A 25,806-nucleotide genomic window follows, 5' to 3' on the forward strand; every position below is an offset into this window, starting at 1 on the left:
TTTATTACAGCTATGAAAAGGTACTCTGCCTACAGATTTGACAAACAATGTCTTAGTCTAGGAGAACGCTTTATTGATCCGATTCTGTAAAATTCTCTACAAGAGGGTATAAGAAATAGAATGACAAAGAACATTATGACAGTATTTAATGATAAAGATGAAAGTCTCTCTCCTAAAAGACTTCATGGTACAAAGACCTGCTCACTTGTTAGTTTACTAACCCAAAGAGTTCCAAAGACTTTGAGCTCTCTTTTTCTGAAATGATGAAATAGTAGAGTCAGACAAAAATAGCTCATCTACCACAATAGTAATGCACCCCTAAAGAGGCTGTCATCTGATTCCTCCCCCCTGCAGTGGGTATTTGAAGGTGAGCCTCCGTAACTTCAATTATACGTTTAAATTCATGTGTGCAAAATTTTTATTTACAGATGTAAATAGAAAGTGCAAGACATACGGCCAGTGCTTACTGTCGTTACGCCTTTGCTGTGAATATGCACCTATTTACATTGATTTGTATCCAGGTTTCCTCATACAGGGAAAGATGGGTTTCATGTCTTTTCCTTCAATCATTTTTTTTTCCTTAGACTATCTCCTGCCACAGAAAATAAACTGCGTCTTCATTACAGACGAGCTCTGAGAAATAATACTGACCCGTACAAAAGGGCTGTTTATTGTATTATTGGCCGTTGTGACATTACAGATAACCAGAGTGAAGTTGCTGATAAAACAGAAGATTATCTTTGGCTAAAAGTAAGTGTGGTGTTGGGGTTGTGTTGTTGGTTTTTTCAAAATAGGGTGGGGTTTTGTTTTTTGTTTTTTTTTTTTTTTTTTTTTTTTTTTTTTTTTTTTTTTTTAGAACAGGTCTAAATGGTATTGCATTTCTGCACCGCTCTGCTAACCTCCCTACTTCTAGGTCTGGTGTTTTGCATCAATGTAATGCGTGTGACTTGACCTTGCAGATAGCGAAGGGCTGGGAACCCGAGTCCCAGGGCTGCTCTGTTACCCACTGTACTATCAGGTGCTAATCTGGGGACACTTGTCTTTGGAAGTGTCATGTTCTTCATTTGACACTGATCTTTGTCAGCTGTTTTTACAAGTAGCATTAGCTTGCTACAGTGACGATCCTTTTAATTTTCCTTTCTGGATGGATTATGGCTCAAATGTTGGTGTCAATTGGCAGAAGACGGCGCTGTCTATGTCTCTATAGTCCAGAGTCCTTATAGTTTTGGTGGGGGCATGAGAGATACTGGTCAGAACCCATTTCTCTGCTTCATCAGAAAGAGGGAGTAGAATGATGTACTTGTTAAGGCTGGGTGAAAAAATATTGCTTTTAATTATTGCTTAGTGAGCATTCAGAGTCCCAGCATCGGAGTTTGGCATGGACAGATACAAAAGGACCCCTGGGTTATATCTGCTGGATTCTGCTGTTGCTGCGTTAGAGATCTTTGCTTCCCAGCAACGGCTGGACCTGATGTTGTGACTAGAAGTAGTTTCTAGTCAGTTGGTCAAATCTTAGGAGGGGCTTCAGATGGAACAGGTATCTTCTGAGTGCATCCCTTGTGCAAGGTGAAGTTGAAATATCTGTGCTTCTTTTCTTGGATGTGTTTTTTAGCTGAACCAAGTGTGTTTTGATGACAATAGCGCAAGTCCTCCACAAGACCGACTAACTTTATCACAGTTCCAGAAGCAGCTGCTAGAAGACTATGGTAAGAAACCACAAAGAGGTGTGTTACTTGGGGCTCTGCTTTTCTGCTTAGGGCACTTTCCAATTGTTTGTACACAAACCCCATGTAACACTATAGCTCTCCACTAGTGACAGGCGTCTTTAGGGTGTTCATGGACAGCCCGCTTCCCTGGAGTAATGGCACACTTCAATAAGACACGATGAATGCATCCTGTGTGTTCCCAGCAATCCAGAGAGTGAATATGAACAACACTGCTGCTATTTGTACTTTATCCATACTAAATTATGGATTGCTTTCTCTCACCATAAATATGCTAAGGTCTTTTAGCAAAACTTCCAACTTCTGGAATACAGAACAGAAAAGCAATCATTACCTAATGTAGGCACGTATTTCCAAGGCTTTTCTCCGTCGTTCATTGTTTCTCTTAAATTACTATTTCAAGTAATTTTCTGGGGACCCAAATCACATTTCCTTCCACTTCAGAAAGTTTTAGGAACGTCCATGGCCCAAGAGAGTACCTTTTCCCATAATCATCTTCCAGTCAATCAAAATTAGGGCACTTGGACTATCCAAAACGTACAGAATTTGATTCTCCACAGCCTTCTAGTTTGTAGCATCACCCACACCCAGACAAAAATGTGTGGAAAAGAAATACAGTAAGCTACCATTGGTGTCACTGAGTAGGAAAATCCAGGTTTTTAACATTATTTGTACCATTGGGCATAAGTGTAAATGAAGACAAAAAGTTGTGGTCTTCAGAGAATCTATTTCAGTCTATCAGAGTTGATGGTTCGTTGTCTGAAAAGAACAAAGGATCTTTTTTGAGTAACTGTTTATTCTCTTTCACTTCCTGAATATGTCTTTGTGCTGTGGTCTTTCGTGATATATTTGCAGTGGATCAGTTATAGATAAGCCACTGATGTGTGATTAGGTATTCAGTTTTGTCTAGTGTGTTTATTTCTGTTGGCACTGAATAAGCAATAGTGATGCACTGTGACAGAAAGCATCCACTGTCAGTGATCTCTGATTGCAAAATCATTTTCACTTACGCTCTGTGTGTTGGGGTTTTTTTTCCAGGTGAATCACATTTTGCAGTGAACCAGCAGCCTTTCCTCTACTTCCAAGTATTGTTCTTGACAGCACAGTTTGAAGCTGCAATTGCTTTTCTCTTCCGGACAGAGCGCTTGCGTTGTCATGCTGTTCATGTTGCGTTGGTCCTGTTTGAGTTAAAATTGCTCCTGAAATCTTCTGGGCAGAGTGCACAGCTATGTAAGTCCTGCACACTTACTCTACAATAAAGGAGTATTTTCTGAGCCCTTAGAGAACCCTGTAGACACTGCAGGTCTATGTAATTCATCAAACAAGCAGCATTTATCAGAACAGTCTCCTAAAAGTTAATTGTTTTAATGGCATTCGAACTCTGGATCATGGCTCTGACTAACTTGAGATGAAGATCAGAGCAACGTTTCCTGGCATTAGATTCTCTGATAGTGTTGTTTCTGACATTGCAGTAAGCCATGAAGCTGGTGACCCTCCTGGCGTCAGGCGTCTAAATTTTGTGCGGCTTTTGATGCTTTACACCCGTAAGTTTGAATCAACAGATCCAAGGGAAGCTCTGCAGTATTTTTACTTTCTCAGGTAGGAGCTAATCTATGTCTCTAGATTTTCTCCTAGTTATTACTGCTTAATTATTCTTATCTGTGAAGTCCTCAGAAACAGGAGTACCTTCCTTCTTCCCTTTCTTTTGTAGGAATGAGAAGGACAGCCAAGGAGAGAATATGTTCTTGCGTTGCGTTAGTGAACTAGTAATTGAAAGCAGAGAGGTACGTTTGCCTTCCTCAAACTGAAATTCATTTTTTCATTGAAATCTTTATTAGGCAGGACAATCTTAAACAGTAGTTTACTCTTTCTGCCTGATGCAGACCTAGATGACGGGAGATCTTGCAATGACCCTATGTTTAAGATATTTAATCGTGTCTTTTTGCCTGTTATTTATATACAAATAATTTTGACATTGATCACTCTTTTTCATTCATCCATGACTGCATCTTTGTACATAGTAAATATGTTGTGAAATATGTGCAATTCATCTCTCTTTTTTTGTTTCCTTTTTTTCTTACTTTACATCTATGTGGATATAGTTTGATATGATTCTTGGAAAGCTGGAAAATGATGGTAGTAGGAAGGTGAGTTGACAATTTATGTTTATATTTTACATAAAAAGTACAAACTCTGTGTGATTTCCAAAGTAGTCATGAGGCTATCTTGCTTTTCTTTATTTTTCACTAGCTAAATTATTACTGTGTTTAAATACATACAGGTTCCATCTGTGTGGATATAGTTTGATATGATTCTTGGAAAGCTGGAAAATGATGGTAGTAGGAAGGTGAGTTGACAATTTATGTTTATATTTTACATAAAAAGTACAAACTCTGTGTGATTTCCAAAGTAGTCATGAGGCTATCTTGCTTTTCTTTATTTTTCACTAGCTAAATTATTACTGTGTTTAAATACATACAGGTTCTCCAAGTATGAGATCCTTTTACAGAGTAATCTATGACCTGCCCTAACAGAAGGCAGGTCAGGAACCGCAGGGCAAACTATGTCCCTGTAGACAGCCGATGTAACTAAGGAAACAAACGGCATCAGGTAACTTCAGCGAGGTCAGAATTTCGTCTTTACAGTAGGAAGTGGAATTCAGTACACATTAGTAAAAAGCAATTAGTAAAAATGGCTTGCTTGTAAGTGGGTGTGAGATTGTTCTGTTAACTGAGGTGTACGTGTGAAAACTATCTATATGACATTATCCTTGTTCACCTCAGAGGAGAAAGGTATTGCAGCCCATTAAAAATGCTTGTAATTAAGGGAGCAAGGGCTAACAGACCACAGGCATAGCCACAACTGATCTGTCCTCTCCATATAGATGAGGTTAAGTATTGGATCAAAGATCAGCCGTTTTCAGTGGTGATGGATCTTACTTCTGCTGTAAAAGTAAATCTAAAAGTAAAATGTAAGCTTACACAGTCAGAAGATAAAGGAAACCTTGAGGTTTCACCTGAAAAGAGGAGAGCACATGCAAATCATTAAAATTTTAGATAATCAATGAAGTTTTTCTGTTCACTGCAGCAACTTTGGAAGCTTTCTGTGTAAAGCAGACTCCAGAATCATTTAAATCTTAAAATTAAGATTAGGGCTCATGCTGCAATCATTGCTACTGTCAAAAAGAAAAAAAAAAAGGTTATTTCTAGGAGGATTTTCTTTTAGATGTTTTTGTTCTGTCAATTTAAAAGCAGTGAGATTGCACACACGAGAGCAAGATAACTCGGTAATCTTTACAAATATTTTTTTCATTTTACGGTTCCTAGTAAGATAGATAGTTTTTAGATTATACCATTAGTGCTGAATCCTGTTTTCTTGACTTCGCTCAATTCCTTTTAAATGTAACTATTCTTGCGTTTCTTTGGTATGAAAACAGCAATCTTAGTTTTAAAATAAATTCTTCTGGATGATACAGTCTTATTTTTACATCCTCAACTACAGTAAAATCCTTTCCAGATATCCTTGACTCTTTCCTCTCTTTTATTCTACTTGTGTTTATTGTTTCTTTTAAAATTCTTGTCACCCTTTCACTTATCCATGTAAGATTTCACTTGCAACCTGTCATGCCAATATAGACAAACAGCATCCCTGGAGACCCTGGCGTGTTACATGCTGAAGTCTTCTGTGTTTTCTTCTCCTCTGTAATGTGTCATCAGCAATTAAAATAATTTAGAATTTGACCTGTTATCTGGGTCATTTTGAATGAATTAGAAACCGCAGATGTCTCAGTGCTGACTCCGTTTTGGAGAAAGTCTCTCTCACAAGAGCTCTTTCTATTTTTAATGTGTCCCTTTTGCGCGTTCCCATGGAAATGTACGGGCCATTCTAATCATAATCCAACATGTAAAATATTCAACGCCTTGACAGAATATTCAGCAGCTTTTAAGCATTCTGATTTCTCTTCTCTCCTTCCATTTTTGTCTCGCCTCTTTAGCCTGGAGTGATAGACAAGTTTACAAGTGACACAAAACCCATTATTAACAAAGTGGCTTCTGCAGCAGAAAATAAAGGATTGTTTGAAGAAGCTGCAAAACTCTATGACCTTGCAAAGGTAAATATCTTATGTGTGCTGCCTTAAATATGTACCTGGTTCACCATTTTTTCCCCAAACATTCTCCCTGTGATTAGGAGGTTAAATTTCGTCTCGGAGATTGAATTGCCCTTATTCAAGCAGATTATTTCTGCTGCTGTTAAAGCAGAGCCATTGGCTGCATGGAGAGAGGTTTCAGTGAGCAAACCCGGATGGATTGTGCTCCAGCCCATTCTGATTTAAGACATCCTGGTTCTTGATCAGTGTGGTCTTTTGAAGAGATTGCCCCATGCATGATTTTATTCTGGCTGGTGAAGTTATTTACCTGGGGTGTGCTCTTGCAATTTCATAGATGTTGAATTGAAGTCTAAAATAGTTGGGCTTTGTAGTGAGGACTCTTGTTTCCTTTTGAAATATATTTGAAATAAAAATGGATACAACCATAGACACTATTTTAGAGGAAAAATAGGGGAAAATACTTTTTCACATGAGCCAGCAGCATTATGTTGCTCGTAGCTAATATGATCATGACTCTATGGGAGGGAGGCATCTCTGAGCTTGCACTAGGCACCACTGCATGAGACCTTTCTGCTTTTTCAAGGAGATTAAAACGCTACGTCCCACCGTGCTCCTTTTATTTGTGTGTAACTTTAATACCGACAGAACCCTGACAAAGTTTTAGAACTGATGAACAAGCTCCTCAGTCCCGTCGTTCCCCAGATTGGCACTCCCCAGTCGAACAAAGAGCGGTTGAAGAACATGGCCCATTCCATTGCTGAGAGGTAAGACAAGGGGGCAGGACTGGGTGATTCACCTGGACCTGACCTGGGACTGTCAGTTCAGTGGGTATTAGTTCCTGACTTTTTCTGCTGGCTGGACTGTGGCGTCCACAGCAATGTATTCAGGAAGACAGAAAAGAGGTCAGAATTTACCCTGCCCTGCTGGTGATGGCTTGCAGTACTGAAACCAGAAACGTAATCTTCAGGGGCAGGTCAGGTAAATTTGGCAAGAAGCTTTATCTGTAGGTGAACCAGGAAGAGCGAATTGCAGGATTGCCAACTGGAGATGGAGTCTATTAAGGAGCAATAAATATAATGAATTGTATGGTTTAGATAATTTCTAAAGCAAAATACCATAACAGTTGCAGAATCATTGCACACAATTCACTTGTTTGAAATAGTATTGAGAGAGCTACAAAACCAGTGATTCTGAGTTGTAACAGCAGAGCGGTGAGTTCAGTAGCTGTCTGAAAATTTTATTTCACTGCTGCTTTAATGAAAGCTAAAAAGGGAACATTTAAGCTGAGGTGTGTATATGGCTAATGTAACCAGTGGACCTCATTTCCATAGCCTGTTACTTTAGGAAAGTGCCATGTGGTGTTTAGAAAAGAGAGAGGAATGGAAGTGACCAAAAGGACTGTCACCTGCAGTGTCGGTGTGCTAATTAGGATACGTGTTTGAGAGACATCAGTGCTCAAGATTCATTAGCAGCTAGAAATGAGGAATAACCTGCTTCTGAAAGGTTGTAATTGCAAAATAGCTTTGGGATTTTTTTAAATCATCTTCCTGTGGTGCGTTTTGTCACAGTGACTGCCATGGACAATTCCTATATTTTACTGGAGCAAAATGCGGGTACCTGTGAGAAACGTCTTACTGCTTTTCTTCAAAAATTCTGGCGGGGAGAGAATAAAAATAAACCAAGCACGCTTGCCGGCACTTTGAAATTGGGAAGACAAATACAGAAATGTCTTGATTTCAGTCAGAGGCCTTTGCCTTTCTTCTTTTGACAAGTGGCATTTGCCAGTCACTCCTTCAGTCAGCCTTTCCTTCATTTAGTCAGCCTGCAGACTGAGTGAAAATTGGTGCCGTATTGACTTGGTGAGCGACTCCTTTGGTAGCAGATATGAAGGAGAATTAAACCTATGGCTTGAGTTTAAGCTTGAGCAAAGGCTGTAATGGGCTTTGTTTTGCTACTTGCTTTGATTTGTATGAGAGCGCTAAGTATTACTGTTCAATAATGCCACTTTACAGCTGCAAACCTTCATGACTGCAAAGGCAGAACGGTTCTGATTAGCTCATCTTCTTGCCAATTAAATGTAATACAGGGCTCTTCTTCATGTACCATACTGCAGACAGTACTGTACTGATGCAGCTTTCCTCCTGTGCGTTCTTGTGATGTTTTTGGAACAGGGGAGACACCCAACAGAAAAGGCCGAGAGGCTACCTGGCTTCCTCCTCTGCAGCAGCACAGTGCATGGTGTGTACCATGCACTTGACCGCTCTTACTATTAACCTTGAGGAAGGAGCTCCTTTCTGACCTTGTGCTGTTAGGAGTGAGAGCAGATGGCCCTCCAATTCATCTCCTAGCAAGTGTAGCTAGAGAGAGCAGGCAGAAGCGTCTAATCCATTTTTAAGTCTTAACGTCTTGCCTGAAGCAGGCAGTTGTGCTGGAGAACTGTCTGCTGTAAAACAGCGTGTTAGAACATGCTTGTACAGCGCTTGCCTTGCAGCTCTCTGGTTCCTGTCACTGTTCTCCCCACGAATATGGGAGGTTTAAACATCTAAAAGGAAACAAATGCTGGATTTGATGGAAAACTAGAAGCGAATGAAAATATTTTTTAAAAGCCACAACCTGTGAAAATTCTGCCTCCTGGTTAAGGAAAATTAAAGCTGTCCTTTGTCAGATGCCTTCTGTCCTTGTGCTTGATGTCTTGGCTTGCAAGAATTGCAAGAGCACGTTTACAAATGGTTGCCATTTTGCACAATAAAATTGTAAAACAATTTCTTTCAGGTACAAAGCTCAGGGGATAAGCGCAAAGAAATCCGTTGACTCTACGTTCTACCTTCTGCTAGACTTAATCACGTTTTTTGATGAATATCACGCCGGTCACATTGACAGGGCCTTTGATGTAAGTTTGAAGAGTTCTGTTTGAAGTGCAGCCTTCCTAATGCCCTTGAAAGCCCAGAATGTCTCAAATAACATCACTTAAAACAAAAAATTATATTTAATGAGTTAGAAGGTGCTGCAGTGCTGTAGGAATTTTAAAAATGTGTTTCTTCCCTGTTGCTTGATAATCAGGAAGATCTTTCTGGAGCTATTTTATAGACATTGAACAAAATATTCCTGCTACTCAACAAAGTGAGGAGATAAACCAATAAATAGCAATGAAATGATTTCTCTTGAATGGAATCAGGAGCGTTTCGTTAACACTTCAAAAACATACTTTTAGTGTATGGTACATAGAACGTTGATTACCTACCCTGATTCCTGCTCTTCTTTTTGAAGATTATTGAACGCCTAAAGCTTGTACCTCTTAGCCAAGATTGCGTGGAGGAGAGAGTTGCTGCCTTCCGGAATTTCAGCGATGAAGTAAGTGATGTCTCTTGGTTTTAGCTTCCGAAAGCCTTTTGCTTTGTTAAAAGAATCTTAAAACCTTGTCATCTCATTGTTCTCATTCTTTAATGGGGAAATAGGATGGAATTATTTTGCATTCGTACAAGTAGATTCTTGGCTTGCAACTTTTTCTCCTCAGTGCTGCTCTTTGGAGCGCTAAAATTCCCTACCCATAAATCCTGTCTCCATTTTGCAGAAGGCATCTGCACATCTGAATCTCTCTGAACTTACTGAGTTTGATTCAAGAATTCGGAATATTGAAAACTTTCAACTGTTTTGCTGACTTAGTTCTTCCATGCTCTTAATGCTCACCGAACATTTGTAGGGTCTTGTGTTTCCTTCCCTCCGTATCAGAGGGACTCATGTATTTGGGTATTAGCAGATGAAGCGTATGAAGCATAATGGAAGGCTATTATTGCTCTTGAACTGTTTTAACTGGAGGGTGACACTTCTCTTTTAGACACTGTTTGTGTGTGTTTGGGTGCTTTGGAGGGTTTTTGTGTATTCAGGTGATTTGGGTTTTATCTGAACTGTTGCTATCAGACATGAAGGTGCAGCTATTATGCATGTCTGTCTCAAAACTCTGGGTAACTTTTTTTGCCAGGTGGTACAGTCACAGCAGGGGTAACCATTAAATGTATGACTCTTATATGAGTAAATATCAACCATTACTTGGTTTTCTGATGTCGTATAGCAAGGGTAATGATTCTGTCAACCTGCTCTTCATTGCAAGATGTCTTTTTTTTTTTCTTCCCCCTTCTTTGTGTAGATCAGGCACAATTTATCTGAGGTCCTGCTTGCAACCATGAATATCTTATTCACCCAGTATAAGAGGATGAAAGGCACAAGCCCAGCCACTCCTGCCAGACCCCAGCGGGTAATGGAAGACAGAGATTCGGTAAGATTATAATCCTCACTGTCTCACAAGTTTTCCTACTTCCTTTTTCCCCTGATTTCAAGGGTTTGGGCTTCAAATAGCTGTGAATATCTAATGGTCTTCGCTTTTGACTTGCTCAGTTACTTAGAGTCTTAGACTACTCAGCTTGCTCAGTTACTTAGAGTCTTCAGACTAGTCTCTCATAACTTCCAGCTTTATGTAAAGAAAGGACATTGCTCTAAATGGCATTGAGCTAATTAAGATATATTACACTATATATCCACCTCCTAGCAAGAGAAGACAAGTGTTCAGTTTGCTTCTTGGTGGGATCTTAAATAGTTGACAGATGTGGACAGTGCAGTGTCTCTAGGATGGTTGGTGTTGCTGCCTTGACAACTGAGCTGGTTTTTTTCAAGAACCTGATTTCCACTCCTTTCATTTGAGTTAGTGCCCGGTTTGTGCAAAACAGGTTTCTGGTGGAAAGGCCTTCCTTGACTCCTCTCCTTGGCTTGCTTCTGTAGTGACACGGGCTGACATTTTCAAAGTGTCCTCGGGCAATACACCGGGATGCTCAAGTGCATTCACTTGGTGAATGGCTGTAGCAGTTTGCCAGTGTTGTTCTGCTGCCTCTGCAGCAGCGGGCAGCTTCCAGGTGCGGTGGTGCTTGGTCTGGCTGCCTGGTTTAAATGGCTGACAACGGTGGGTTTGACTTCACTGCTAGAGTTGGTGCTGAAGCATTTCCCTCGCCCGCTGATAGGAGCCTACACCTTCAGCAAGCCTCAAAATAGGCGCCACTTAAAGGGCACAGCCAGATTTGCGGGCACTCGCCTGTCAACGTGCTGTGTTGAGCAGAAGGGTTCTCAGCTTAGCTGTCATCGGGTTTGGTCTTGTAGCTCTTAAGTTAAAGCTGCCACAGGCGCTTGAAAACCAAGGCCAAACCACTCATCCTGTCTTAGAGATTAGGAAATAAGTATCAACTCCTTTTGAGAATGAAAACCAACTCGGGCCACAGCCAGCTTTATTCCAGGCTTTAGTCATCTGCAAAAGTGCCTTTGATCTGTAAATTGCAATATTGGTAAAAGTCTCAGTAGCATTTTTAAATTACATCAGAAAATGAAAGGCTTTTGATACAGCTTTTGTCTTTGGGGTACAGTCTGTGTGTGAGCTTACGGGATCCTGTCTTGCAACTACGCTTGTACTCTAAGCTGGCAACACTGGAGAAGGATGCATGCTGCTTGGGCTTCTCCCACCTTAAATTCTGCACGTGTGAAGATGTCCCAGGCTAATGCAATCTGTTACCTACTCTGTGTGTTCACAAGGTTGGCCTGAGCAAACAGCCCTAGCTCCTTGCTTTCCAAGTGAGCCATTTATTTTGGTTTTGTGATTTCAGTCTTGTGCCTTATGTAGAAGCATTTACCATCTCCATAGGGGTGTAATGCTGTCAGTTGTCATCTCAGTATGAATACCGTGACTGTGGCCTACCGAAGATTGTTGGGCTGATTGGTGATGGGATCAGCAGCTTTGCTGGCAGGAGTTTGTGTAGAAGGAAGCCACCATGACATCGTATCATATCAACAGCGTGCCTGTTACCAGTGTGCTCAGTGTGAGCGTGCTTCATAAACGTGCTCTGCACTCTCGTGCTGTTACAGTTGTGGAGATCAGCTGATGGTGTGCCTTGCTAAAAACCCTTGAAAGTTTGTTTTTTTTTTTGGGCTTCGAGTTTTGTTAATCAAGCTTCTGGCCTTGTGGTGGGATCTCATGGCAGCAGGGTATCAATGGTGTTGGAGACACAGGGTTTCTGAGTCAGGGATCTCTGGCTGCTGTGTGCAATAAAAGCTGCGCTTAACTGTCAGAGGGGACAAGTGCCTGCTGTCTCTGCAGTCAGGGAGGTGATAAGAGAATAGCTATGTGACCGTACTGTCAGAAGGGAGCACAAGTCTGCTAACGTAGGATTAGCTAGAGAGAAAAAATCTACAGCCCTGTAGCTCCCGGCTGCCTAAAGATTTGCACACACAGAAAAATACCAGGTGTGGGCACATGGAAAGCAGGGTAAGAATAGCTTTAGCCTGTGTTCCCCTTCTTTCTTACCCTGAAGAATTTCCTCCAAGGCTGCGGGAGCAGGGAATCTAGATTGCTTCAGTTTCCCTGTCTGGGCAGCAACTCGGGGGATTTTAGTGGTGGGAAGAAATGAGGGCATTTCAAATGTGAGAAGAGAGGTGTTTCTTCAGCAAAATCTCCCCGTTCACCTGAACAGAGACAGCAGATACGAGCTTCTGCAGGCTGTGCTTGGCAAGAATTTTTCTTTTGAACTTCTCTGGGAGAAAGCAACTTTTCCTTTTTCCACGGGGAAGCAAATTTTAGGGGAAATCAGGCTCTTCCAGAAGCTTTAACAATCTCAGCCCATTGCCCAGTAGACAGTGCAAGAGAAAAATGACCTTTCCTTGAATAGGTCTTTGAAATCCCTGGGTTTTCTCTAGATCCATGGGAGCAGACAGATTCAAATCCTTCTGTTCATCAGAAGGATTTGAAAACACGAGATAGTAGCTGTTCGTAAGTCTGAGGCTTATTCCAGGTAGCAGGGAACAGAGTCCCCCAGAGTAGGAACACATGGCTCTTGAATTTGCCCTCCGGTGGCAAGCACTGGTCTGCTGACCGCTCTAAGCGGGATCCTGCTGTAATGGCTAGGGAGTAGATGGGCTTTGGCAGGAATAGCGTGGACCTGACAGCAAGGGCAGGATGGAGAGGAGTAGTACTTCTGGAGCCCCCTGAGCCCAGTAATGCTCTCTGCTGGAACGTCTCCTGTCCCACTTTGGAGACGAAATGGGCTTTATTTAGAAATTATCAGGTTTGGAGTCGGAGCTGGCACTTCATACATTTTGTTTATTTCAAAAAATGAAATTACCTAAGCTGTGTTTTGAGTCTCTTCTTCTTTTTTTTTTTTTAAAATGTATATACATTAATTAGTTTTGGGAATGAGAGAGCAAAATCCTGTCCCACTTGGCCTGATCCATTTTGTCAGATTTCGGGCAGAGATCGCACCGAGCCCGGACTGCAGTGCCGGAAACCATGGCTGCGGTGACAGCCCTGACCCAGATGCTGTGAGTGCATGACAGCAATGTCATGCTCCCTGCCCCGATCCGGGGTGGTGAACTCTCTGGAGCAGCCCAAGGGCGTTATCTCGGCGGTGAAATTAGGTCATGAAAGGAATGGAATTCTTTTTTTTATTTATTTGTGGTCTTATTTTAAATCGCAAGTGACTCTTAACATTCATTAAGTAATTACAGCCAATAGAACATCTAGACCTCCAGGCCGCTCTTAACCTCTGCAAACCTCTGTTCGTTCTTCCTGAAGTATTGCAAACTATCATGTTGTTTTGATTTTTAAAAATAGACCAGCTCTAGTATCATTGCTACCGAAAAGGTAAAGGGAACAGTAACTTGCACTGCTCCTAAGCCTTTCTTAGTCACAGTGAGAGTTTTTGTCTCTTAATATCTTAATTCCAAAGAGTCAGACACCTTGACGTGCTTTTTTTTCGTCTATCACCTGTTTTGACCTCCACTGAAAAAGTAGCAGGTCAGACATAATTACATGACCTCGCTGTGTAACAGATTTGGAAGCAGACTAGAAGAAGTGTTGACTGTGACTGGAATTGTACAAGCAATTTTCAGGCCACCTTGTTAAGCGGCCAATGTGTTGGTGTTAACTAGGTGGTAACTTACAGCCAGGGAAACTGTCCTGGGAGCTTTCAGCAATTGGGTCATTCTCAGTTTTGCTGCTTACTCCAGAGGCCCGCTGATGTGCTGCGCTGCTTTCTGGCGTTCCTCAGCTGCGGCACTTCAGGAAGGGAGGAGTGCCTCCCACTGCATCGCTGCCTGTGCCGTTTGCAGCTCCAGCTGCTCATCCATCCTCGGCCAGACAGGAATACAGCGCAAGGTGGGAACTCTGCTCTGTATTTCAGCCAGGCCACTGGGCTTCGCAGACAGTCACGGCTTTCCTTCAGACAGGATAATGGAAACGGAAAATTAAATGGCTGTGATCTCAGTGCTAAAGACAACTTACTTTCCTGCCCCATGTGTAAAGCTGAAGGTTTTTTGCACAGCTGAAGCAGTAGCATTTAGACAGTGTCTTGAAACAAACGGATGAGCATCCCAGCTTTTCCATTATCAGCTTCCAAAGCTCCTCTGTCACCATTGAATAACTGACTGGTTTAACATCACCCTGAAAAAGGGGTAGAATTGCTCAGATGGGCACGAGGGATGGTGTTTATAAGTGTTCTCAGCTGTGTAACGGGCTTCGGTCACTTCTCAGTTTGTAAATTCCTGCTGTCAGACTTACCGTCTGCGTGCCCACAGCAACCAAAGCTGCTTCAGCTTTCCCGGCAGTCAGTAAATTAAAGGAAGATTTGAACAGTGGGATCTTCTAGTGCAGTAATTTAGAGATGCTTAATATTTAAGAAGAAAACACTGTGAGCAATCAAAACAATCAGTCTGCACAGTTTTCCATAAAGATTTGGGCTCTCTGTATTCTCCTGACCTCTGCCAGTTATCGGAATGATTTTCCTTTTCATTTACTAACGGTTTTAACAAACAAAACAAATTATTCCTGAATTCCTTCAGCTCTTACGTAGCCTTCTGGTGCGCAAGAAGGGGTTTGGTTACTTTAGGCAAAGGTCTCTGAATGTACTTGGTTACATCTACGTTCATTGTGTTACGGAATGAAGAGCCTTTAAGGATGTCGGTATGTTGTAGGTGATGCTGGAGACCTCCAGGTGCCTGTGGCACCACCGGTTTGTTTCTAGTGCCTTCTGCTTTGAGAATGTTAACGCTGCATTTCAGCAGGGTCAACTTTATATTTTGCAAGGTGGGAAAGAATCCTGTTGCCCTGGGAAAACCCACTTCATGCAGAAATTACAAGATTGCTGCAGTGCAGCAACACCCCACGTTGTTGAAAATGTGTTTTCTTGGGTAATTTTAAATAAATGGGATTTTTCTTTTTTTAAGCAAAAGGGTAACTCGATATGCCTTTAATGGTTGGAAAAGGAAATAATTTGATTTCCTTCCAAATGCAGAGATACATTATCCAGAGAGCAGCTCTGAGAAATAAAGATTACATTAACTTGTTTGAAAAGGCAAGTGTTCACCTCATGGCTAACTCAGCTTTCATCGTGGGTTTTTGACGCTACAGTAACTGTACTTTATTTTTCTGTTTTTAGCAACTTCGATCTCAAGCTCGTGCACTGATAACGTTTGCTGGAACGATCCCTTACAGAACATCGGGAGACACGAACGCAAGACTGGTGCAAATGGAGGTCCTTATGAATTAGCAGAGAAGCTTTTGCTTAGGGTTGCAGCAACCTGTGCCTGTCTTTAGTACGTTTAGAGGGTGGGACCAGTATCGTTTTGTATTCTGTATTTTTGTTGATGGAAATAAATTTCTTTGATTTCTATTTGTTTTTGACATTTTCATTTTCACTGATTTTTGTGTTTTTCTGTTTTTATTCATTTTATTTTAAATTGGTTTATATTTAGAAAATTATTCTTAATTAGTTAATGGGCTATGCAGAGAAAGACGACATAGATCTGCAGTAGGGAGGTGAACGAGCAATTTTGTAGCAGAAGAGGAAGTGGAGAAGAAAACTTTGTTTTAATGCTTGCTGAACATACAGCTTGGAAATTTTAGGGTTTTTTGTTTTTTTGAATGCATGTTAAGTGTTGAAAATCTGTTTATGATACCCCACACGCGTGACACGCTGCTGTCAGTCCATAACGTTGTCTTGTGTGGCGTACGTGTTTATGCGGTGCAAACGAGCTCTGTGTGCTGCAGAGACTCCTGTACGCTTAACGAGGTTTTCAACTCTTGGGTCGGTGTCTCGGATGTACACAGCTCTGCAAATCCTGGAGCTCTGCTGAAGCTTTTGCAGGAGCAGCTGGGATTGGAAACAGGTATATTTTGGTGGGAGAGGTTTTTGTGATCGACACAGGAGTTTTTTTAGCCAGTTGCATTCAAAATGATCCCATATCGAGTTCACCAGGAGAAGTAAGGGAGCTGACCAGAGAAGTCCAAGTGTGGATGCACTGGGCGTGGGTGGATATTACTGTTGGTTTGGTGGGAAACCTGAGCCCCATTGAAGCGAAGGGCATTAAAAAATGCTTAGCTTTAAATGTTTTGAGCTACAATTAAATCGGTGTGAAAGCCCAGGGAGCATGTTATACTATAAGCTTTTCTCTGTAACATAGCTGCCTATCTTTGAAGTGAAATGGGAGGAATGTTGGTGGTTACTCTTACTGCTCCCTGCGCACACGCCTTTCTGCACTGCTCCCGTCTTGTCCTCACACCGTTTGTGTTACTGGGATACGAGAACGCGTGTGGTTCTGGATACAGAACAGGCAACAAAACGTAGGGGCTGATTTCAACCTTTGCATGTTAATAGCTGTCGTGGGAGAGAATTAATCTCCATTTTGCAATGTCCAAGTTTTAATGGCGTGGAGGGATATTTGACTGACTTGATGACAATTTCCTAATTACTTTTTCCACCAGAAATGTCATAGCATAAGTTTTGTCAACCTTTTGGACAGGAGGCAAAGGGATGGCTTGCCAAGCCACCCAAAACCATGTCTCTCGGCATTAGCAAACTGCCTGCAGGGGCTCCCAGCCAATATAGCTAGGGATTGTGTGTGGCACTGAGTGGTCCTATAGCATGTTCGAGATTGCTTCAGCTGAAGGCTGAAAGAGACCTGGACAACACTCTGCGAGCAAAGGGGCTTTGGTGAGTTACCAAGGAGTTATTGGGGGGGGGTGGAATTGAATTGCCTAACAAAATGTCAACAGGTGAGTGTGGAAAGCTTTATTAGTTATTGCCGTTTCTGGCGTATTCCTGTGTGAATGCTTCTTGGCATGTCTCAGTTGAAAATTCACCCAATTCCCTGGAGAACAGGTTACCAAAAAGTAGGTGGCAGAGCAAGGCATCTTTCCTGACGCTTGCAGACAGTCCTGGTTGGACCAGGGTTGTCCCAGGTACGGTCCTGCAGGATAAACCCTGCTCCTGTGTTTTTCCTGCTGGCACTCAGCCCCTGTCCCTGAGTTACTCCGAGCATCAAACCATCTCACGTACAGAGAGGCTGGCGAGTCTGTACCTGTCCTCAGGCAACCACTGACCTGAGCAAGAGAGGGACAGCGTCTGCTGGAGTCTATTCGGGAAGGGTGAAGGCCACCTTCCCCGCTGTAATTCCCTCTCCCCGCTCCACGCAGGGACAGAAGTCCTTTGGGGCTCAGCTCTTACCGCCGCCATTTGCAGGACCTTGTTCTGTCTTTTGCCCGGCCCCTGCTCAGCTGAGCTATCGTGCTGCCTCACTGGCATGTTTCTGATGTCAAACGTTGAACCGAGGGACCTTTTAAAAACAGCGAGTTGCCCTTTTTCTGTCTGCCCTTTAAGGACAGCTATAGCAGATGCTTTCCAGTGCTTCTCAGCCTTCACGGGTGTTTGTAAAAGAGAAAATCGATGGCTGTATGCAGTTTGCTCCCTTTGTGGTCAGTGGTTGTGACGCCAGCCTCTGGTCCCTTCTAAGCTAAGCAGAAACTGAATTATTTCATGCTTTGAAAAGCCAGGATGGTCCATCTGTGATGCACGGGCAGAGGATGTAAACGCCAGGGAGTCACAGCCCTGCAACTAACCCTGGAAAGGTAAGGCCCGGCCCCGTTTCAGACAAGATGTGAGAGGTTGTGGGTATAACAGAAGGTGCCACGGATGGTTGGAATTAAATTATTTCTTGTTGATTGCCCTGCGATTTCTTCTTGCTCCTGTGCAGGTTGTGAACGTTGCAGCCCATCCGTCTTCCCGCGTTCCCAGGGGCGGCGGGTTCCAGCTCCACGCCTAGGCCTGGCTTTGGCAAACCTGGCTCTCCTCTGCGCGACTTTTAAGGGCTTTGCTGCATTGAGGTAGATGCTGACGCACGTACTGGTGCTTTGCTGAATAAGGCACCCCTGTGGTTTTCCAGATGTCACTGTTTTCTCTCCACCCCACGCTTACTCTGCTGGAGAGAACAACCTGGTTCTGCTCCCCTGGGTTTCTGACCGGCAGACCTGCTGCTGCTGGAGTGAAGTTCGTAACCCTTTGTACCTTCGCACTCAGACTTTGCTAATGTGCAGGCTTAGCCTTGGCTTTCTAAATATTTCGTCTGCTAGAAGGGCTTTTTGGGGTGTCACTAAACTCTTACGTTGCGTTTGGAGCAGCCTGCTCAAAGGTGGTGTCACTAAGCACTCCCTTTACAACAGGGAGTAATGCTCGCTTGTACAGCGTGGTGCTGTCAAGGGCACAGCGAGAGCTACCTCGGTTTTCCTCGTGCACAAAGGGCTTCAGTCTGCTCGGACAGCCTCGCGCAGGTCGAGCCGAAAATCGTGATAACGTGCAGCGATGTCTGAGCAAGTTTCTGGTTTGCCAGGCACAGTTTGCAGCAGAGCTGTGGATGTTCGTCTGAGCTGAATCTATTCTTAGTATAAACTGACAAATCGTCTCCAAGTCAGCGGAGCTCTGCCCCTTTGTGCAAGGAAAAAAGTACAGATGAATGCTGCAGACTAAATTTAGGATAATTCCATCTGCTTTTTCCTACTCCGGGACCAATCCTCAGTGATAAAGGTCCTCCAGGTAGATGAGACGCGTGCTAAGGGTGGCTCACTACCTTTGAGTCAAACGCGGCTCACGCGTTGCCAGAGGAGATTTGAGGAAAGAGTTAGGAGGTGTTTGCCTTGGGAGCGTGTGACGTTCTGTCCCGCTACGGGCGCAGCCGCAACATGCAGCGCACCTGGTCCGTTTTCCACAGTTGGCATGGCTCGTCGGTAGTGAAACATCCGCGAGTGCCCTGGTATCAGCACAGCAGTTCTGAACGCTTCGTATTCTGCACGTCCTTCAAACGAGGTCTGAGTTGATGTGGTCTGGATTTACGGGGGAGTTGCAGGGGAATCTAGAAATACTTGTCATAAATTTCTGCCCTGTGTTACCTGTCCAGTAGGGGAAAAAAACAAGTAAAAGCTCTGCCCAGGGGTTAACCGTGGGCTACTGGTAAAAACTAAACTGAGCTAATGGAAGATCAGCCAGCTCCTGTGAGAATTTAACAGGTGCCAACAAGCAGAAAACCTGCTGAAACGTGCCTCGAGGGCCCCTCCTAAACACTGCTGTGGAGCTGGTGTCAGTGGGTCCTGTCTTCTCAGCTCGGTTTCTTTGGTGTTCGTGGTTTTGTGGGGTTTTTTTATCCCCACCCCACATGAATTCTTCCAAGTATTTTCACACTGGTGCCTGCGCTGTTACCCCGGTGTTCGCTTGGCTCAGCTGGTCGTCCAGTCAGGTCACTGCCTGCAGCCTGTGAGATACGTCCCTACTCCTCTGCCTTTTCATGGTTTTCCCCACTGGCTGCAGATTCTGCATCTCGATCCTGATTTTTTGTTTTCTTTTCCAGACAAATGCTAAATGAGGTGGCTCCTCCGTTCTCCTACCACTGCTGCGTTTGTCTAAGACAGCGCTTGGACCTTGTTCCTTGCAGGAGCTGAAGGAATTATGTTCAGAAAGAATGAATTTAACGGGTGGTTTGTTTTTTGTTTTTTTTTTTTTTTTTTTTTTTTTTTTTTTGTTCTTGTTACCCTCTCAACGCTTGTCTCCCCAACCTTAATAAACCCCAGCCTCTCAAAGAAGCAAGCTGTTTTCCTTCCAGCCTGGAGGAAAGAAGGGGATATTGTCCATTCCAGTTCTGTGTCCCTGGGGTGAGACAGCGCCCAAATACTGCCACTGTTATGTCCCTGTACCGGCATTTTTGTCCTGCTTCTGTCTGGGTCTGAGGTCGGAAGGGATGGAAATACTGTCTGGAAGAGGATGGGAAATGATCCCTTTGGTAAGGTTGCTGGCAGCGGCCTGAATAACCATCTGTTTTCTCTTCCCAGGCTTCCTTCCCTGCAGTGCCGGGGAGTTGAGTCCTGCTCCGCACAGCGGGTTTGCAGCCCCGAGCCCCTGCGTCGTCCACGTGGCCCCTGTCACCCAGGGCGGTAGGTTCCCTCTTCCATGGGGATGGAAACAGGACAATTAAAACTTCATTAAAGTCGGAATATAGCGCTTCGGCAAACTTTAAAAGAAGCCGTAGGTAAAGCATTGCGCCATTCTCTGCCTAACTCGATTCAGGTTCATTTGATGCATTTAATAGCCGTAGTGGACCGGGGGATCGGCTGGAAGCGAGGGAAAGCCCTGCAGAAGCAACGCAGCAGCCCTTCACTGCGTGAGCGGAGGGCTTGGAGGGACGTGCCACAGAGCTCTCCTCTCCTGCTCGCAGCTCCCAGCGCCGGACGGCCCCGGTATTGTTGCTGCAGCTGGTGTTGTGAATCAGGCCGACGACAAGCGCATCCTACTATCCGGCTATTTCACTACACCAGGGTTGCATCATACCACTCGCTTCGCTCTTCGCCCGGCGTCTGGAGTCCTCCTGTCTTTCCCGGAGCATCTTTGACCATGCTGTGTTTAACAGACACACACACACACCCCCCATTTAAGAGACTCCGTGATTCGTGCTGGTTTGGGCAAGTTAGCGCGTTTGAAATAATGAGGTTCTAAAATAAAGCTGTTTCTGCTGGGCGTGAGTCTGCTGCTGCATCTGTTGTTGTGAGAGGAAGCTGGTGTCCACCTTGCAGGAGGTGTTGCACGAGGTGCCGGAGCGAGGCTTTTTCCTCGTCCCCACCTCACCCTGCTCTGTGTTCGCAAGGCCGGGTACAGGGAATGGCAGTGGCGCCGCCCGTGCCGGCGCGTTTGGCACTGCGACGCCCGGGCGTTACGAGGGCTGAGCCACGCGGGCGCAGGCAGGCGAGCGCTGCGGGCAGGGCTGCCTGTCCTCGGCTTCCTGCGTAAGCAGGTGCACGCCGGCCCACGCGGGGCTTATGCAATTGCGGACGGCGTCTGCTTGTGCACAAACAATACAAGGGGGCTGAAGTGAGTCCTCAAAAAGCAGGTTGAAATTTGTGCGTGAATGCTAAAGACAGCCAGAGGCAGCAGGGCAGGCAGCCCGAATTTTCCATTAACTTGCAAAGCACAGGGGGCTGAAATTCAAATGGGCTCTGGTGCTGCCCTCAAATTTTATTGCCTGCCTTATTTGCTGTCTTCGCCGATCTTATCTGTAACTGCTTTTAAGGGCGCATGTGACACCAGGCTGCAGAAGTATAAAAGATGCCTGTCCCTCCCCCTGTCCTCGCCCGCTGGTGGCTGTACAGTGAACGCTGAGCGGCGGCGCAGCCTCAGCTCGTGTTTTGTGTGATGTGAGGAAGGGTTTAAGTGGTTCATTAAATCGGGGATGGGATTTGGGGGAGTTTTGAACCCTGGATGCTCAGTGGTTCCCCCCTCCCTGGGATCGGGAGGGGAAGGGGGCTGTGGGATCGTTGGCGTCTCTGCTGCCCAGCACCGGAGAGCTGCCAGCCCCCAGCCCTGGGCAATCACGGAGGGACCGTGGCTGCCACCGCTCGGTGTCCCCCGGCCTCTCCATCCCCCTTCCCAGCCCCTTGGCATCAGATCCCGGGCAGGGGCATCCCTCCTGTCCCTCGATGTCACGCTCCCCCCTTTCCCCTGGTTTCACCATGAGAAAAAGGGGCCCTTTCCCTTCCCCCATCCAGCACAGCTCAGCACCGCAGGCGGCAACTCGGAGGCCAGCTGAGATGATTTACGGGATCTGCCGGGTCTGGGGCAGTATCCCAGGGAAGGGCGAGCGTGTGTGGGAGTCTGCTGCCATTTTCCATAATAAATCCCGGTGGGAACTGAATGTTCCCGGGTTGGGGCCGGAGGCAAACTTAGCACCGCATTTCTCTGCTGATCTGTCCTTGGGACTTAATCTCAAATCTGTTATCGCCGCCCCCATCGAACACTGGAAGTCAGCGATACCGATTACAGCGGTTTTGATATCCCTTCCAGCTATTTTTTTCCCCCTGACCAGCTCAGGGTGGTTCGAGCCAATTCTTTTCCCCTGTTAGCAGCGGCGGTGGGTGGGTGCTGGGTTGCCTCGCTCCGGTTTTGCTGGGTATAAAGACGGTGAGCCCCTCTCCGCCCCATCCCTCGCCCGGCAGGCGCTGCCAGCGGGGACCCGGGCAGGGGCAATGGCCGAGCTGCCCGTCCTGGAGCTGCCTGCCACCCTGTCCCACTGCAGCGGCCGCTTCACCATCAGCACCCTCCTGGGCGCAGAGGAGGGCAGCCGGGGTCCCTACGCAGCCGCCGAGGGGGCCAGCTGCGACAGCGCCCACCCCACCCACCTCTCTGGCAGCACCCTCTGCACCAGGACCTTTGGCTACAACACGGTGGACGTGGTGCCCGCCTACGAGCATTATGCCAACAGCAAGGGGGTGGGTGACGCCGGGAAAGGGAGGCCCTCGCTGGCGGACCTGCACTCCATCCTCAAGGTAAGGTGGGGCTCGGCGGTGTCTCCAGCATCCCCTGGCCAGGCTGCCGGTGCCTGGTCCTCGCGATGCGTCTGTGGCATTGTGTCTCCCACTTCTTGATGCCGTGCCGATGTGCACATCCCCAGGATGGTCCCAGGGAGAAGCCAGAGGGATAATCCATCTGTTTCCAGCCATGCGCTCAGCCAGAGCTCTCCCTGCAGCTGTGCCCCTCGGGGATGTCTGGCTGCCTTCAGCCCTGCCCACCCCCACCTGCCTTCCTCTTGTCCCCGCAGCCTGACCCGGGCCGCCTCTGCGCGCCGGTGTCTGACCCGCAGCGCAGCAATGGCCTGCCGGAGGCCGGGCCGGAGGAGGTGGCGGGGGAGCCGGGCAGAGCCCCCGCGCCAGAGCCCGTCCGCTTCGGATGGGTGAAGGGCGTGATGGTGAGTGTGACTCGTCCCACAGGGAGCATCATTCTGCCATCCCCCCCCCCCCCCACCAGGGGGGGGGGGAGGCCCCTTTCCCCCCCCCCCCCCCCCCCAAGCAGGGGCAGGATGCATTTGCCCCTCATCGTCACATTTTTCCCAATATATATATTTTTCACAAATGTCTGCACTCTGAACGATTCCCCTGCCCTCCGTGGCGGGTTGGTTTTCGCTCGGCGGAGCAGCAGAGCTGGCGTGGCCCTGGCCATCCCCAGGTGCCCGCGCGCCGACGGCTGGTCCCCCTCTCTGCCCCCCCAGATTCGCTGCATGCTGAACATCTGGGGAGTCATCCTCTACTTGCGCTTGCCCTGGATCACCGCCCAGGCGGGAATCGGTGGGTGCCACAGTGCATCGCGGGCGGGATGACGGCACCAGGCTCGCTGTAGCCCAAGACACCGGGGGGGGGGGGGGTAAATGCCGGGGGGCGTACAGCAGCATTGAGCGTAGGGTAGGGTGCCAGCAGCATTGAGCGTAGGGTGATGCGGGAGGGTCTGTGGGGCTGGGGGGGATGCAGGAACGAAGCGGTGCCCTCTCCCCGCAGCCCTGACGTGGCTCATCATCCTGATGTCCGTGACGGTGACCACCATCACCGGCTTGTCCATCTCCGCCATATCCACCAACGGCAAAGTGAAGTCAGGTAGTGCGTCGTGCCCCCTGTTGACACAGCCTCCGGCCACCCCAGGGGGTTCTCCTCCACCCTGGGGCTGCCCCGTGGACGTGAACTCCCGGCACGGGCTGTGAGGTGCAGGGGGGCCCCCCCAAAAACGTGAGGGGGAGAGGAGGGGGAGGCAGCTAACACCACGGGGTGCTCCTGCCGCCTCAGGGGGCACGTACTTCCTCATCTCGCGGAGCCTCGGGCCGGAGCTGGGTGGCTCCATCGGGCTGATCTTTGCCTTCGCGAACGCGGTGGCCGTGGCCATGCACACGGTGGGCTTCGCTGAAACTGTCCGGGACCTGCTGCAGGTAGGAAAGCGGCTCTGTGTGTCCTCTGGGTCCCACTCCCTCCACCTCCTCCATTCCCACCTCCTCCCTGCACAAGCTGCATTAATTATCAACATTTGTGTTAACGTTGGGCCACCGATAATCAACCACTGGCTGCTAAAACCCACGGCCATCCTGGTGGTTTGGGGTAAGGGAAAGGGTTATTTCTGCGTTGTGGACGGTTTCCCCTCCCCAGGAGCACAACTCCCTCATCGTGGACCCCACCAATGACATCCGCATCATCGGGGTCGTCACCGTGACGGTGCTGCTGGGCATCTCCCTGGCTGGCATGGAGTGGGAGGCCAAGGTAACGCTCGCTTCTTCCGCTCACCTTATTCCCTTGGGCCGACAAGAGCCGTCCCTGCTGCCCACTGGGCATCCGAGGAGCGGAGGATGCCCGTAGCTCCCCAAAAACAGGCGAGGGTTTCTCCTAATGAGTTTTTCACCCTCTCGGCGCTCAAACCCCGACCCCTCAGCTGGCTCTTTCTGGTCTGGCAGGCACAGATACTGTTTTTCCTGGTCATCTTGGTTTCCTTCATAAATTACCTGGTGGGGACGGTGATCCCGGCCACCGCCGAGAAGCAAGCGAAGGGCTTCTTCAGCTACCGAGGTGGGTCCACCACGGGTTGGGGCTAGGCTCAACAGGTCCAAGTGCATCGCTGGAGCCCGGCTCTGCTGCTGTTGGGGGAGAGGTTTGCTATGGAGAGGTGCTCCTCGCTGAGAGATGGCATTAAAAACATGGTGTCTTCCTCCTGTGGGTTACCTACCATCAGCGGTGTGCCTCCATCCAGCGCTGAGATGCTTCAGCCGGGAGAAAGGCGGTTGGGAGGCCCCAAATGCTTCTCCTCTGCTTCCTCCCCAGCTGACATCTTTGCCCAGAACTTTGTGCCCAGCTGGCGTGGACCCGAGGGCTCCTTCTTCGGCTTGTTTTCCATTTTCTTCCCGTCGGCAACCGGCATCCTGGCTGGGGCCAACATTTCGGGTGACCTGAAGGTGGGTTTTGACTGTTGCTGCCCAAGCCAGCGTTTCTCAGCCCTTCTCTTAAGCCCTGTTTGCCCCAGGGCTTTGGTTTTGAGCCAACTTTTAGGCCCTATTTTATTTCTTCTGGAAATTTTGGGGAAGGCTCAGCCAAGAGATGCTCTGCAGCTTTGTGCAACGATGAATTAAAATTCCTCTTGCATAGCACCAACAATTAAAATGCCATTTTAGCGGTGCTGCTGGAAAGCTGTCTTACATCTCTCTGCGACTCCCTTGGGCAGGATCCCGCCGTGGCCATCCCCAAGGGCACCTTGATGGCCATCTTCTGGACCACTGTGTCTTACCTGGTGCTTTCTGCTACAATTGGTAAGCGGCGCAGCACGTCCTCAGGTGAGCTGGGTGGGGGACACACACACACACCCCCCCACACACCCCCACCACACCCCCCACCCAAGCTGTGGACGCTGACAGCGATACCCCAGGGCGAGTGCCGCAGGTGCCAGACCTCGTTCCTGCCCCCATGGGGGCCAAAGTCCTCCTGGGTGGGCAACGCAGCTCATGGCGTTGCTCGCAGCCATCATGCAGTGGGGCAGCCCCATGGCAGGGACTTGGGGGATGACGCAGAAAGCGAGGACGTGGGGCTGGGTTGCGTGAAACCGCAGAGAGATGCCGGCCCTGCTCCAGCCCCGCCGGAGGGCTGCTGGGATGGCATGCGTGCAGGAGGTGAGCGGGCACTGAGTGGGTGCTGCATGCCCCCCCCCAGGCGCCTGCGTGGTCCGGGACGCCTCGGGCAGCCTGAACGACAGCGTGGCGGTGGGCTCGCCAGGCTGCGAGGGACTGGCCTGCAGCTTTGGCTGGAACTTCACCGCCTGCGCTCAGCCGCAGTGCTGG

The 25,806-nt window shown here is 47.2% G+C and overlaps 2 protein-coding genes across 2 annotated transcripts in view; both read left to right on the forward strand.

Moving 5' to 3' along the window:
- The window catches only part of NUP93 (nucleoporin 93), an 81,184-nt gene extending 65,654 nt beyond the window's left edge, over positions 1-15,530 (forward strand). The window contains exons 11-22 of the mRNA XM_019471380.1: positions 585-750; positions 1,613-1,706; positions 2,763-2,954; positions 3,197-3,323; positions 3,436-3,508; positions 3,827-3,871; positions 5,719-5,835; positions 6,478-6,596; positions 8,605-8,722; positions 9,100-9,183; positions 9,977-10,105; positions 15,297-15,530. Of these exons, the coding sequence (XP_019326925.1) occupies positions 585-750; positions 1,613-1,706; positions 2,763-2,954; positions 3,197-3,323; positions 3,436-3,508; positions 3,827-3,871; positions 5,719-5,835; positions 6,478-6,596; positions 8,605-8,722; positions 9,100-9,183; positions 9,977-10,105; positions 15,297-15,407 (1,375 nt within the window). The 3' untranslated portion in view covers positions 15,408-15,530. The remainder of the gene's footprint in view (positions 1-584; positions 751-1,612; positions 1,707-2,762; positions 2,955-3,196; positions 3,324-3,435; positions 3,509-3,826; positions 3,872-5,718; positions 5,836-6,477; positions 6,597-8,604; positions 8,723-9,099; positions 9,184-9,976; positions 10,106-15,296) is intronic.
- Positions 15,531-22,195: 6,665 nt separating this feature from the next.
- Positions 22,196-25,806, forward strand: part of SLC12A3 (solute carrier family 12 member 3) — a 14,933-nt gene continuing 11,322 nt past the window's right edge. The window contains exons 1-10 of the mRNA XM_009276797.1: positions 22,196-22,495; positions 22,768-22,914; positions 23,215-23,290; positions 23,498-23,593; positions 23,780-23,919; positions 24,134-24,244; positions 24,436-24,547; positions 24,800-24,930; positions 25,197-25,281; positions 25,679-25,799. Of these exons, the coding sequence (XP_009275072.1) occupies positions 22,196-22,495; positions 22,768-22,914; positions 23,215-23,290; positions 23,498-23,593; positions 23,780-23,919; positions 24,134-24,244; positions 24,436-24,547; positions 24,800-24,930; positions 25,197-25,281; positions 25,679-25,799 (1,319 nt within the window). The remainder of the gene's footprint in view (positions 22,496-22,767; positions 22,915-23,214; positions 23,291-23,497; positions 23,594-23,779; positions 23,920-24,133; positions 24,245-24,435; positions 24,548-24,799; positions 24,931-25,196; positions 25,282-25,678; positions 25,800-25,806) is intronic.

The sequence above is a fragment of the Aptenodytes forsteri genome, unplaced genomic scaffold (genome assembly GCF_000699145.1).
Source record: "Aptenodytes forsteri isolate BGI_AS27 unplaced genomic scaffold, ASM69914v1 Scaffold33, whole genome shotgun sequence".
NCBI classification, from domain to species: domain Eukaryota; kingdom Metazoa; phylum Chordata; class Aves; order Sphenisciformes; family Spheniscidae; genus Aptenodytes; species Aptenodytes forsteri.